The sequence below is a fragment of the Carlito syrichta genome, unplaced genomic scaffold (genome assembly GCF_000164805.1).
Source record: "Carlito syrichta isolate Samal-C Ts95f unplaced genomic scaffold, Tarsius_syrichta-2.0.1 Scaffold302973, whole genome shotgun sequence".
In the NCBI taxonomy this organism is placed as follows: domain Eukaryota; kingdom Metazoa; phylum Chordata; class Mammalia; order Primates; family Tarsiidae; genus Carlito; species Carlito syrichta.
Window position 1 is genome coordinate 406,120 of NW_007247069.1, and position 14,287 is coordinate 420,406.

General features: G+C 44.6%; 1 protein-coding gene across 1 annotated transcript in view; it reads left to right on the forward strand.

The window, feature by feature from the left end:
- Positions 1-14,287, forward strand: part of ROBO2 (roundabout guidance receptor 2) — a gene marked incomplete at its 5' end in the record, with an annotated part of 485,855 nt that overhangs the window by 356,008 nt on the left and 115,560 nt on the right. Inside the window, 2 exons of the mRNA XM_021711978.1 lie at positions 5,414-5,541; positions 9,949-9,960. Of these exons, the coding sequence (XP_021567653.1) occupies positions 5,414-5,541; positions 9,949-9,960 (140 nt within the window). The remainder of the gene's footprint in view (positions 1-5,413; positions 5,542-9,948; positions 9,961-14,287) is intronic.

Here is a 14,287-nt window from a genome sequence, read left to right on the forward strand (position 1 = left end):
CCCCTAGCTTGTGAGCAGGGAAGGCGTGGTGGGGGGGGCATGCAAGGTCGGGAGGGCCGAGCCAGAGCGGTCCGTGGATTGCAAGACAGAGTGGGCATGGGAGGCAAACGGGGGCATGGGGCTTGAGAGGGGGCAAGGCCGCCTCACTCCGGGCAGGAAGACCATGAAGAGATGAACTTTGCTGAGTGCGGTGACTCATGCCTGTCAACCCAGCACTTTGGGAGGCCGAGCTGGGATGATTGCCTGAATCCAGGGGTTTGATACCAGCCTGGGCAACTTGATGAGACCTCATCTCTACAGTAAATCAAAAAATTAGCCAGGTGTGGTGGCAGACGCCTGTAATTCCAGCTACTTGGAAGACTTGGGTGGAAGGAGTACCTGAGTCCAGCAGGTTGAGACTGCACTAGCCATGATCATGCCACTATACTCCAGCCTGGGAGACACATTGAGACTCCAACTCAAAAAAAAAAAAAAAAAGCCGTTTGTTTTAGGGGACCAAATACAAAGCTGTGAGGTGGTTCCAAAGAGCAGAGGAATGGAATCAGATCTGTGTTTGGACCAGCGACTCTGTACCGACGCACTTACCTCTCCCTCACAGCCTCAGGTCATGTCACTGTGATGTGACGGCTGTCTTCACTTATCACAGTTTCAGGTGCCCTTGCTCAGCCTCGGTCCAAAAATATTAAGTGGAAACATCCAGAAACAAACAAGTTGTGAGTGCTCATTTGTGCACCGTTCTGAGTACCATGATGAAATCTTGTCCCATTCCACTACCTCTTTCCCCGTGTGAACATTGTTCCTCGTGCTCACGTGGCACCTCTGGTCATCAGATCAACTGTCTTGTGTCTGTAGGGCTCCATACGGTCCACAGTTTCAAGTATCTGCTGGAGTCCGGGCACGTACCCCCTGTGGATGAGGGAGGAATACCGTATGGGGTGTGGGCTGCTGTTATTTTTTTTTCTTTTTTTTTGAGTCAGAGTCTCACTCTGTCATCCATACTGGAGTGCAGTGGCCACTCCTGGCCACCGCAGCCTTGACCTGCTGGGCTCCAGTGATCCTTCTGCCTCAGCCTTCCAAGGAGCTGGAACTACAGGCGCGCACTACCACGCCCGGCTAATTTTTTGATTTATTGTAGAGACGAGTTCTCGCCAAGTTGCCCAGGCGGGTCTCAAACCCGTGGGCTCAGGCAATCCACTCACCTCGGCCTCCCAAAGTGCGGGATTACAGGCTGAGCCGCCGAGCCCGGCTGAGCTGCTGTTATTAAAAGTAGTTGGTTGGAGGTGAGGTCATCCAGAAGAAACTCCGTGTCCAAAGGACTGTCTTACAGGAAAGAGAGTGAGCTCTTCTGTTCGACACAGGGACACGTGTTAGTAAGATGCTTTTTGCTATCTCATTGGAAGACACGCTAGTAGTCAGAGACGCTCAGAAAAGGATGAGGCCACTCGGGTAGAGGCAGCCGGGGGGAGGGGCTGGCTGCCCAGGGCAGACGGAGTCAAGGATGGATGGATGCTGCAGATGGTGAACTGCTAAAGGTGTCTTGTAACCCGAAGAGTCAGTCACTTTGTGCTCACGGTATTTTGACGTCAATCCATAACATAAGCTGTTGATGGTGTTTGCAGTCTTTTCTCAGATTCTGAGCGGTTCGGTAACCGAGAGTCCTCAAGGTCTGTTTCTGTTTGTTTTTAAACCACAGCCCCCCTGTGGGGTGTAAGGGGATGCAACGGCACTGGTGTACTGACCGCAGCACTTACTTCTAACCGGAGAAAGGCAGGACCGGCCCCAGGAAGTGTGTAGCCCTGGAGGTAGCCTTCGCCATGGTAGTTCTGACCTGCCTCATGGGAGGCAGATGGTTCCCCTCCGCGGAGTGTCCTTTCCCCAGGTCTGACCCTAGGAAGGCATGCAGCCCCGATGCCTGACAAGGTGCCCAGCCTATAGGAAATGTGTCATGAGGGCATACTGAATAAAAACCGAAGTCTGTATTGCTGTCTTCTCAAACTCCCGTGATCATCAAGGGAGAATCAAACGGCCAACGCAGTGGATGAGCATCTCACCTGTCCGAGGAACCCTGTGAGTCACTGTGGTGTGCAGGTTGTTAGAGATTACTACTCAGACGTGTCCCCCTCTGAGGCACATCTGGCCACTCCAAGGCATGGTCCATGCTGAGTCCTGTGCCTCTGGGGCTACCGTTCCAAGGGAAGGCTCCTTCCACCAGGCCAGTGCCCTCGCCCGTGGTATTACAGCCCACATGGGAAACGTGGTTCTATCCTTGGATAGCAGTTAGGCGTATTATTTGCTTGTAGTGACACAATGCTTTGAATGGTTGTCTTTTTTATTAGTTGCCAAGATTAATTCATTGTCATTCTCCCAAGAAGTACTTTGTTTTTAATGTTCCCTATGGAAGAACATTTGCAGTCATAGATAGAATGCACAATTGCTTGCATTCCTGGTCAAGGTAGCCATAACCAAAAAGGGTTATTATCTCTTGGAGGGCAGGCCATTGTAGTACAGGCTTCCCCCTTAGGTAAGTAGTCTAGGAACCCATTGGCAAACAAACAAAATGGAACTGTTCTGGGTCAAACAAAAACCAACTTAAAAAAAATAAGATAAAATATGGTGTTCCCATGTCTACTCTTGTTTTCATCTACCTTAAAAAATAAAAAAATTTAGAAAGTCCGGTTTCAGACTTGTTTTTATTGCATATGTTACATATTCTGTAATTTTTAAGTGAACACTGCTTCTTCTTAAAGCAAGAGGTACCTAGCTTTCACCTTGTGTTTATCCTCCACACCTTTGCCTGTGTAATGATGTTCTCTAATGCGAAATAAGATTTTGTCAGAAGATATGAGGGGAGGCCCCGAAAAAGCTGGAATTTGTTAATTAAAAATTGTGTATTTATTCTTACGTGCTTAAACTTCAGTCACCTTCAAAGTACTCTCCATTGATGCAAAACACTCATCAAGGTACTTTTTCTACTGCTCAAAACAGCTTTTGAATGCACCAGTTGTGATGCCTTTTAGTGCTTCTACCTTTTTTTGTTTCACTTCTTGCACATCAGCAAAACATTTTCTTGTGAGGACTGTTTTCATCCAGGAAACAAGCAAACAAAAACATCGTTGCTCAGGGTGAGAGTGGATAGATGACGGGTGGGGCGTGGGGTCTTGCTGTTTGGGGTCAAAAACTGCTGAACATTCAGCGTGGCGTGGGCAGGTGCGCCTGTCAATCACCCCTCATGAAATGGACAAAAGCACTGAAGGAATCTTCAAAAAAAATTCAGGGAACCCAAAGGCAGCCTCGCACAACAGCACTAGCAGGGACACCGATGTCGATGGGTTCTCAGAACACTTACCTAGAGGGGGAGGCCTGGGCTACCAGGGGCCCTGCCGCCAAGAGATAATTCTGGTTTTCTTTGGGTCCGCCTCATATAATTAATTGTTGGCCAATGGAAAACTGTATTTCCATCCAAGTTGTGTAGTTATATGTCTATGATGGCTAAAGTCAGCATTTGAAAGCGAAGCCATTCTCCTGGAGAGAAGAGGAGCACGTCGTGGGGGCGAGTGTCTCGCAGAGAATGAGGGCTGAGGTCCAGGCTTGCTCACCAGCAATGCGCTGACCCTGAGGAGGGCCTTTCCCCCGCCGAGCGTGCGCTTTCTCCTCTCTAAACTGACAGTTCCAGGTTCAGCGCGGTGTGGCGCGGAGGCGGTGAGCACCATGGACCTCCGTCCATTGCTTCTAGTGGAGGTAGCGTCCTCTCTTTTCCTAATGACAAGTCACAGATGCTGCACAATACAGGGATGTGATGAGCTTAGAGTCATGGTTTTCCCCCTGTTGTGGTCCAGAAGAGAATCTGTAGGCTAGGAAGTGCGTCTCCCCCTTCCAGCTTTTGAGGGAACTCGGTCGTAGAAGAATGAGGAGACTTCTGGAAGGTCGAACCAGAATGGACGGCACCGTGGTAGCCAGGAATCCATTTGGCTTGAGACGAGTTGCAAATAGCTGCAAAATACGTTGCTTTTATTCAGTTTGTGTGTTAGAGCTAAGCACACCATGCAGCATATAGACTAACTGCAGAAAAGATCATTTTACTAGACATTAAATGCGTCACTAGGAGCTTCTCTGAGGCCGTCATCAAAACGTTTTATCTTACTTGCTTTATTGACTAAGTTCAGCAGAGAATGTTTCTCTGTGTTGTCCTAGACTGTAAATCTAGCCCATGAGAAAGTCCCCTTGGGTGGAGGCAGGTGTGCAGTGAAAGCCATTCCCACGTGGTTGACTGTGATGTCAGCAGGAACCAAGATAGCGTGTCTCCAGACTGCGTTTCTCGAGCTCCTGCCGGTGATAATAACAGCTAGTCATATGTATGGAATACCTCACTTAAGGCTTGCGTCCACTCCGTGACATAGATATGATGCTTAGCACCATTCTGCCAATGCAGAAATGGAGACCCAGAGAATGTAGGTATTGTGCCCACCCTAAGGAGCACAGAAGGAGGCCGAGTCCACGGTCAGAACTCTGGGATATTCCTCCGAGTCTGCACCCCCCATTGCATGACTGTGGCTTGACGCTGCAAGCTCAGTGTCTGGGAGTGTGGGCGTCGCAGTGAGTGGCCCAGGCAGAGTCTCCACCTTCGTCAAAACAGGCGCAAGTGCGGGTGTCAGTGAGGAACTGTCACCCGAGTATGAGCATCAGTGTGGAATTATCGCTGTGGCAGTGAGTACCAGCAAGGGCGAAGCCCATCCTTCCGGTGTCGCAAGGGTGGCTTACACGAGCAGCAGACAAGTCTTCCCTCCCCACGCGTGAAACAGGAAATAAAGCAGATTTTTTTTTTTTTTAGTTGGAGTCTCACTCTGTTGCCCAGACTGGAGTGCAGTGGCCGCTCCCGGCCACCACAGCCTCGACCAGCTGGGCTCCAGCAATCCTTCCTTTTGATTTATTTCAAGACAAAGCATGCAGACACAGAAGTAACCACAGTCACTAAGGGTTGGAGGAGTAAGGGCAGTTGAGTTTGGCTGGCTTGATGGTAAGGAGCTGTTGCTGTTGTCTGCTGAAGTCTACAGAATAGGACTTTTGTTTGTTTGTTTGCTTGTTTTGTTTTTTGAGTTGGAGTCTCACTCTGTCGCCCAGGCTGGAGTGCAGTGGCATGCTCCCAGCCACCACAGCCTCGACCGACTGGGCTCCGGCGATCCTTCTGCTCAGCCTTCCAAGTAGCTGGAACTACAGGCATGTGCTACCACACCCAGCTGATTTTTTGATTTATTGTAGAGAGATGAGGTCTCACCAAGTTGCCCAGGTGGGTCTTGAACCTGCGGGCTCAGGCAATTCACTCACCTCGGCCTTCCAAAGCGTGGGATTACAGGGTGAGCCACCAAACCCGGCCAACCAGTCTTGTTTTAATGACACCAGTTTGTATTCCACTCAGGTATGACATCAAAGACGATTACACACTGAGGATTAAGAAGGCCGTGAGCACAGATGAAGGCACCTACACTTGCATTGCCGAGAACCGGGTTGGGAGGGTGGACGCCTCTGCCACCCTCACCGTCCGAGGTAAGAGATGCCAGGTGCCACGTGCACGTGAGCCAGGAGACTGATATTTGGTTAAGTTGGTGAGTGAATGCACATCGAAATAACAGATCACACTGCTTTATTATGCTAAAACACCCAGATTCTGGGTACTCTCTATCATTAATTGAAATAGAATTACTTCCAGGAACAGTCATTTCAAGGGGTTAATACCTATTTAGTAAACAATTGCTTGTATGACTTAAAGTTCAAGCTTTATATGGTTTAAAAGGAAACCTCAAAAGTAGAAAAGATCGATGTTAGTGTTTTAGATTTTACTGCTTTTGCATGTTGTCAGTTTCAGAGGACTGTTCCTGTTGTCTGTTCACTCGTTTGTCTGTCACTTTTTACTAGTACAGTTCTGAAATTCTTTCTTATGTCAACATTCAGAAAAGCCATCTGAAAATACTAACAATGCTTCCAAAGGTGAAACATGAACTCTGAGGAGCCCGGCACTGAGATAATCTGATTTAGAGGCTGATTTGTGGAGTTCATTGGCCTTAAATAATTGAAATAGCCAGTGCCGCTCCTGTAATAACTTTCACTTTCCGGGTGTCACGCACTTTCTCCGTCACAGAGTAATGTTCATTTATAGACTCTCTGGGACTGCTTGTAAGGGAGGGAAGGCACCTCTCAGCTCCACAAGGCACTGGCGCGGACCCTCTGCCTTCCTGGTGCAGCATGTGAGTCACATGAGGCAAATCGTGCAGTCCAGGGGACCGAGGGTGCCCTGTAAACAGGGACCCTCACTCGCCAGTAGACGTCACCGGTGGCGTCAGTTGCACTCATGACTCCCAGCAGGGGCAGGCAAGCATGTCCGTCTTCCATGCCCCCGTGTCCTCTGGTAGACAGAGCAAGCCACATGTCCTCACCCGGCATGTCTCACCCTGTTCGGTCCGCCCCACGCCTTCCTGCTGTTTCCTTCCCAGAAGTGTCTGCAGGGTTGGGAAGAAGGTGTGGAGGTTGGAGTTGCAAATGTGCCAGAGTTTCTCAGTTCAGTCCTCCATCTGGCCAACCAGACCTAGGGTTTGACCTTCAAACCACATGAGACTAATTTGCCTCCTGGGAACACAAGGACACAGGCCCTCCGGGCACGGAGCAGGAGTGGGGTGTCCCACACTCCAGACCGCTCCCTTCCCGTCCCATCGGACCAGGTTTCTCCTCCAGATGTCCACATGCAAATTAAGACAGAACTGACAATCTCATCTTAAAAATATTTCCACTTCTCATCAGCTAGCAGGTCCTAAAAGACTCTGATCAGCTACGAGTAGAACTTATATACTAATTCTGTAGGACCCAATCCAACATCCTTTGTGACCGAACCAGTGGACCCTCTCTGTGTAACCTGCTCTCTCTGTAGGCAATGCTGCATGTACTTGTTTTTGACTCGGCAGCTCTTTGCAGAAACAATTCACTTGACCAAATTACCCCCAAAGTTTGTGTTTTTCTTTTTTCTTTTTCCTGAAGTAAATGAAAAACAAATAAAGAAAAAACCCACCAAGAAATGTTCCATTCAGAAAATATTTGCTGACTAAACAAATGGCGAGCAAATGTGAGAAGCTGTTTGTTTGTGAAATCAGCGGGGTTTCTTTATGCTTGCATGCTTGGGTGAATGAGACTTGAAGGGGTCTGTTTGCTTTAAGGTCTTTCCCAGCTAATTGTTTTCATAATTTGTTGAAAGTTTCAGGTTTAACATTTCATTTAAAAACAAGGTCCCCACGCATGACTGTCTGAAGCTAACTCACAAAACTAATAGAAAGCATTGCTTGTTTTTAATAGAATTTTTTTTAAACCAGCAAACCTTAAATGGGCCCCTGTCCCCGGTCTGCAGTCTGTAGATGGCTCAGGGTGTGTACTCTGTATGGGTGGTATTCATCACTTGTCTAAGACTGAAGCCTCAGAAATGGGGTGGGAGGAAAAAATCTCCATAATACAATAAAATGTGCAGTAAAAAAATTGTTTAAAAACTTTTTTTTTTTTTTTTTACCATTTGGAAAAGCAGGTGGGATTTCTCATGCATGCTAAGGGATTAACAGGAAAAAAAACCCACACATGATTATCTGCGGCTTATTTTTTCCTGTGCTCATTTTTCTATCCATGTAAATGAAATGTTCAGCCTTTCCCTGGATTGCTTTATTATAACAGGGTCAACTGACCCAAGAGGCCATGTCCATCTTTATTCACTTAATGCAGGAACACAATTTAGTTTAATTTGCTGATTTTGAAAACATCCACCTGTTGGGTTTTTTTCAGGATGAATTGTTGTTATGTAACAAAGGCAAGAAGCTTTATTGTGATATTTCTGCTAAAATTGTGTCATAATAGTCACATTAGGGAGAAAGTAAGGAAGTTTTATTGAGAAAATCTGAAGAATCTATTCAATTCTTTATCACTTCAAAAATATAGTTTTAAAAAAAGCTTATAAAATGAGGCTTAACATCAAGTAACTGCCTTTGCTGATTTGGCAAACACAAAATTTGAAAGACCTAGAGTGAGCCTACCACAAACCTCCCGGCATTTATCTGCTAATCAAATAATTCATCATCCAGTAGAAATTTTTAATGACTTGAATATGACTTAACACCAACTGCATACTGGTAATCACCACAATTTTTTCCCATTTTTTAATTGTTTAAGTGGCTTTTCATAGGCACAGATCTCACCGGAGAAATTATCTTGCTTCTAGGGCAATAAAGCCTAGAGTTTTTTGAAATTATTTTAGACTAAGATGAGATAGAATTAGCTTTTATTTGTTTAGCACATGATTTCTCACCAAGACTTCTTCTTTTTTCCCTCTTTAGTTAGACTCAAAATGCCTTCTTGTTTCTGAAGGACACATTATGTTTGAGAGTCTGCCGAAGGTAGCAAGCTAAGACATGCAGTCAAGGATGACAATACTTTTTCCACTGGACACTGGCAAAATTAAGAGAAGTTTCATCAGTTAGAGTGAGGCATGACTTCGTGGTGTCTGTCTGTCGTCGTGTTTTGGTATTTAGTCTTGTATCTCACCCCCAGTGCCCCGTGAAAAGAAAGAAATTGTGGAACGCTGGGTAACTTACTTCTCTCTTCCACTTGCTGAGCAAACACAGCACATACCATAGGACACGCTGGGGTCTCACTAAGCCAGAGTTCTCATGCCTTGCTCTTCGTTCTGTTTTAATCGTCCCCTTTTTAATTGTGAACAATATTTGAAGTCTGTGACTCTCATACAGATGCAACTGCAAAGTTCTTTTCAGAGACTGCGCAACACTCTATTATGATGCATTTGTTGAGCTGAAGAAGTCTCAGTATGATTTCAGTGGCCACATCTATCTCGCCACGGCCAGGGAGCCAAAGTCAACACAAACTGCTCACGGGTTCTAGACTAGCATCACACACGTGCCAGAGCTTCATCCCGGGAGATGTGGGGAAACATGTTGAAACCATGTATATTTCGATTGCAAAATGTCATGAAAGTTGAAATGCGACTCAGTGCATTCCCTCTTCATTTGGACAGTGGGATCACGTGTTTTATGTTTGTCTATCGGTTTTGTATAAAATGGTTTACCATCCAGACTGATTGGTTGCTATTCTTTTTAAAGAAAGTATTCTTAAGCCCCTGTGTGTCTCTTACCATGGCTGTGCGTTAGTAACCAGGGCAGCCTACTGTGGCTGATTTCGGTGATTGAGTTATGGCCTAACAAAAAATGATAATTTGCCGAAGCGGCAGTTCGAAAGCCATTCTCGGTGTGAACAAGAATCAACTTGCCAGTCATTGTCTTCTGCCCTCTGCCAAGAGAAGAGAAGAGCTTAGTGGCAGTCCCGCGGCTGCTGAGTTGGAATCTCTAAGGAGCTTCTGGCCTGTTTGCTGTATTCCCGCCCACCCCGTCCACGGATGAAACGTGGCGTGCTCTTAACTGCCAGCGGACCGAGAAGCAGCACACAGGGCCCCTCTGTAGTCCTTGGAACGGTTCTGACTAACCAAGCTGAAAGTCAGTGGCTATTTAAAGCAGAGGCAAGGCCTTCTGCCTTGACCTGACATTTGCTCGCCTGTGACTTGAATGGTTACACATTTCAGGCCCTTCACTTCAGAGTAGCCTGGCTGCTGAACTCAAGCTCTTTGAAATAACAACTATAGCAAGTGACGATGATAAGACTTCACCTAACATGTCTCTCAAGTTGCTTGTAGTCAGTGCTGAGAGTCAAAGCAATTATTTTCTTGGAATGATATGCATGACTGCCGGTTTTATCAGACCCAGACATCTTGTTCATACTTGAATTATGAGACGAGAAATCACTCTATTGTCCATACTTAAATGTAACATTACACGCCATGCATTCTGATAATTTTCTTTTCTTTCTTTTTTTTAAATTTCTTTTTTATGTTTCACCACACCATTGTAATGTCTACAGCTCGCCCTGTGGGTAAGTAGCCATCCTTCTATCCACTCAGCATGGCTTTGCACAGTGCTTCGTATCTCCTGAGCAGTGAGAGTGGGCTGAAGGGGATGTGTTTATTCACTCATGCTCAAGTAACCCTTGAGACATGTCTGCTGTAAAGTTGCTCCTGATTCTCGCATCGCTTTGATGAACTGTTTTGCAGTGACTTTTGCTACACAGCAACGAGTCCTTAGCGATGTTCATGGAAAAGAATCTATGAATGATGAATGCTATAAACTGCTGACTTGTCTTACAGGCGAACAATGCAATGCTGTCCTCGTGTGTATGTATAAAATAATCAACGGTTAGTTATGTTGGATATTAGTTTAGATAAAGGTTATGGACTCTATTAAGAAACGCTGTTACTTGATGCCCTTCTTTTGTTTTAAGCCACTGGGAGTCCCAGCTTCGGGGGGTTTCTAACCACTGCTGGGGGTGCTGCCTGCATGCTCAGTTAAGCTAGACTGGGAAGAATGCTCTGAGTTAATGGGAGTGGCTGCTGCCCCTCGGTGGGGAGGGGTTGAGCTCTGTTCTTGGCATGAAAAGTCTGTGGTTGTGGTTTTGATCCATCTCATCCCTCCTTTCGCTTTGCAGAATTGAAGTGCGTTAATAGCTTGTGCTATTTGTAAATGTTGGGAAGATACAATCTTTTCCCACTCATTGATTTAATAATCTTTCTGCTTCTCTTTGAAAATTTTGTTTAACCCAGCAGCAAATGTGTTTAAATAAACCTGGGTAATTGTGTTATAAGTAAATGAATAGATGGGTGCATAAATGGATGCCGGAAGCAATGAATGAATTCAGTACATTACTTCTTTAATATACCGAGGGATGTTTTAATCGTGACTTCTTCCACTGGGAGGGCTTCATAGATTGCCCATCTAGCATCAAAGGCTTCCTTGCTATGTTGTCATGACATGGCTGACCCTTGATGCACATTGGTCCAAAGGCATACATTTCCCCCCACTGGCTGAAACATCCAGGGACCTTATTGTTATATAGTATGATCTTACGTGACTAGCAAATACAGCAAGTAGAATTTGGTTTTCTACTCTGGCTTCTGATCTGGCTTTCTGAGCAGCACTCACTTTGGATCAGTATTCCTGATCCCCAGTTGCTTCTTCTGTGAAATGGAGAGAACAGTACTGATTGAGAACAGCACAGTTGTGATTGAGAGCTTTTGCAGGAACGCATGGTGTTTAAGACTGATTATACACAAATAGAGCATTTGTACGCCAATGTTGTCCAGCATATGCCTACTTCGTGGGGCATATAACTTCACACTTTGAAATAAGTTATGGCTTACAATTCATTAAACGTAAACTACAGGGTCTTGTTGTTTTTGTTTTTTTTTTAACAATGATTGAGTTGGTTGTGCATTTTACAATTGAAGTGCTTTGAAAACTGAGGAATGTGTTGTTATGATTTTTAAGTCTCGTTTTCTTCTATTTGTCATGATGCCTATGAATAAGTTTAACTGTCTTTTGAATGACACATAAAATCACGGAGAGGATGAGAACGAACAAGGAGAGATGACAAAGGACAGAGAAGGCGCTGACAGGGGCGACATGGCCAGGCTGCCAGACATCCCTGTCTCGGTATCTGTGAGCCAGGTTCCAGGTTCAGAGGCCCGTTTATGTGTCACACAAGAATGCATTTTGTTACTTGCGATAAAATATAATTGCAGAAGGTTTATATATGAAATATGTTTAGCAAAATTATAAATGATATATATAATAAAATATACTAGTGGAAAGATTTGGAACAATTTGGTACTTCTTTGGAATTCTTGATGACTCAGCAGTATAAAAACTCTGCAACCTTATTTGGAAGTTATTTTAAGATATTAAGCATCATGGCATTTATAGGAAACAGAAAAAGAAGTGGATGATTGGATGAAAATATTTGTCGATAGAAAGGATAGTGCTAGGTACTGAAAGATGCTGGTTGGTTTAGTACTGGCAGCAACTGTAATGATAAGATAATAGCTTTTCAGATGAACAGGAGAAGTCACATTTAATTATAGATCTTTATGCATAGAAACCTTATGCCAACACACCATGACTGCTTGACTTATATTATTTCGCAAGTTTTTAGAACATTGAACAATATGCTAATAATTTCCAATAAATTTAAAACCTTTGTGCATATAAAAGACTACATTGTTTTAAAAATGTGATGTACATCAGAGTATTGAGATCTATCTGTCACCTGCAAGGCATTTCAAGAATTATTTCCATTTTTTATTCTTGTTTAAAATGATTTCTTAAATTCCCATTGGACCGAACTAAAGAAAAGCATCTTGACACAATGTATTTTATTCTGGGAAAGTCTGTCATTTCATAAATCTATCTCAAATGACTTATGACAATGTTCAGAAATAGAAAGAACTATACTTTAAGCTTGACAACTACTATTAATTTTTAAAACTGAGTGGTGGGTATGTTTTATTGGATTACTAAGGAGAGACTGATAATGAGGAAATTAGCCTCGTTTTTCTTTATAGCAACTTCTTACGTCAATTTTAATTTAGAAGCTGTGGATATTTGAACTTTTATTGTGTGGTCAGAAGGTACAAGTCAAGTAAAATAATGAATTAAATATTCAACTCACAGAAAAACTACATTGTTATTCACTTTTGCCAATGGACTAAATACCAAGTTTTTCAGCCTTGAGGCTCTTGGAGGTATAAGAAAGGATAGTCTACAAAGTAGATGCCACAGAGAAGGGAGGAAAAGCAGCTTTAATTCAATATAAATTAGGTAAATAAATATGTACCAAGTATATAATGTTTAGAGAAAATTTGAAGCACAGTTCTTGTCTAAAGCTTTTGCAAAAAAATCTAACATCTATACATAGAGATTCAAAACCTATCACTACATCACCAACCAAGAACACTTCTTGGATGTCAATGTGGAAAGCCCCACCGAGAATCATTCCAGACCCCCAGACTGAGAGCTTGGTCCAAATGGAGGACTCTTATGAGCAGCATCTGAGAGAATTCCCAGCTCTGTGTAACTCACAGCTGGAATAAAGGCTTTCGGCCTGTGCTTCTGAGACTCCGGGATAACTTGCAGTCAAGGACCCCAGAGTGGGGAACACCACTGAAAGCAAGCAACAGTCACACACGGGCCCATGGAAGGCCTTCTGACTGCCACTTACTATCACAGCGTCACCACCATCTCAAAAAGAGCCTGTTAACCCAATGTTCAGATCTGCTGGTTGCTACAAGACCTCTACCAGTGCCACTTTGGTCATTAAAAATCCACCAGCCCTTCCTGCGGTCTTGACGTGTTGCCATTCCAAAGGCACTCTTTATCTGAAAAGCAAAAGTGCTTCCTGGGACAGAGTTAACTATGAATGCTGAGGGACTCCTTTGTTTATCTGGAAAACTCAGCCTGTGGGAAACTGACAGAAGAAAATGGCCTAAATAGGCATAAATATCTTGCTTCTTCTCCCCATCTGTCTTGTTTTCCTGCTGGAAGCCTTCCCCGAGCTTAAAAATAAAAAGAACATGTATTGTGGAGATGGGCACCACATTTTTCCAAGCAACGACTCAAAACATGATGAGTAATTTGGAAAGGAGCCACCGGCGCGCCCAGCTGCCCAACCCGCGAGCGCCACCCATCTTGGGCCTTGTCACCATATGCCGGATGCCGGCCGCCCCCGGCGTGGAGTGGGGCCCGCACGTTTCAAAGAAAGCCAGGCCAACCTATCAAAACCAGACTGACAACACACAGCTTCATGGAAACTTCCAAGTGGCTTCCAGCTTAGGACCTCCAAAGTGTGTTTCCTTGGGGTGGAACAACCTGGGCCACACAGCAATTTGTAACTGCCGAGAAATCGATGGGCTTGGGGCAAAATGCCACGTTTTAAAATTATCATTTTCAAGCAGCCACCACTATTCTACACATAAGCCTGAAGGGACATAGCTTTTCAGTGTTTCGACCAAACACAGTGATTTAACAGATCCTTGTTTTAGCAGAGTCAAAGCAGAGTTTTGCTCATGCATGCTCTAAATGCTCTAAAGCATTTTGTTCTTGAGGCTGTCAAGAAGTCCAAGAGCGAGTCAGTGATTGAAAAATCCATTCAGGGTGAATTATAAACCAAACGGCACCTAAGAATGATGTGACATATTTTTGATAACCCCATGTTGAAATGAGAAGATGAAATATGCTGTATGTAACTTTAATGTCGGAAGTGTTCCAGACTGTTAAAATTAGAAGACATGCTGATATTCTGTGTGAGCCTTCCATGATGAGGTGCCCTTTTTGCGAAAGGTGTCCTGAGTGAGCCTTGGAAGGACACCTGG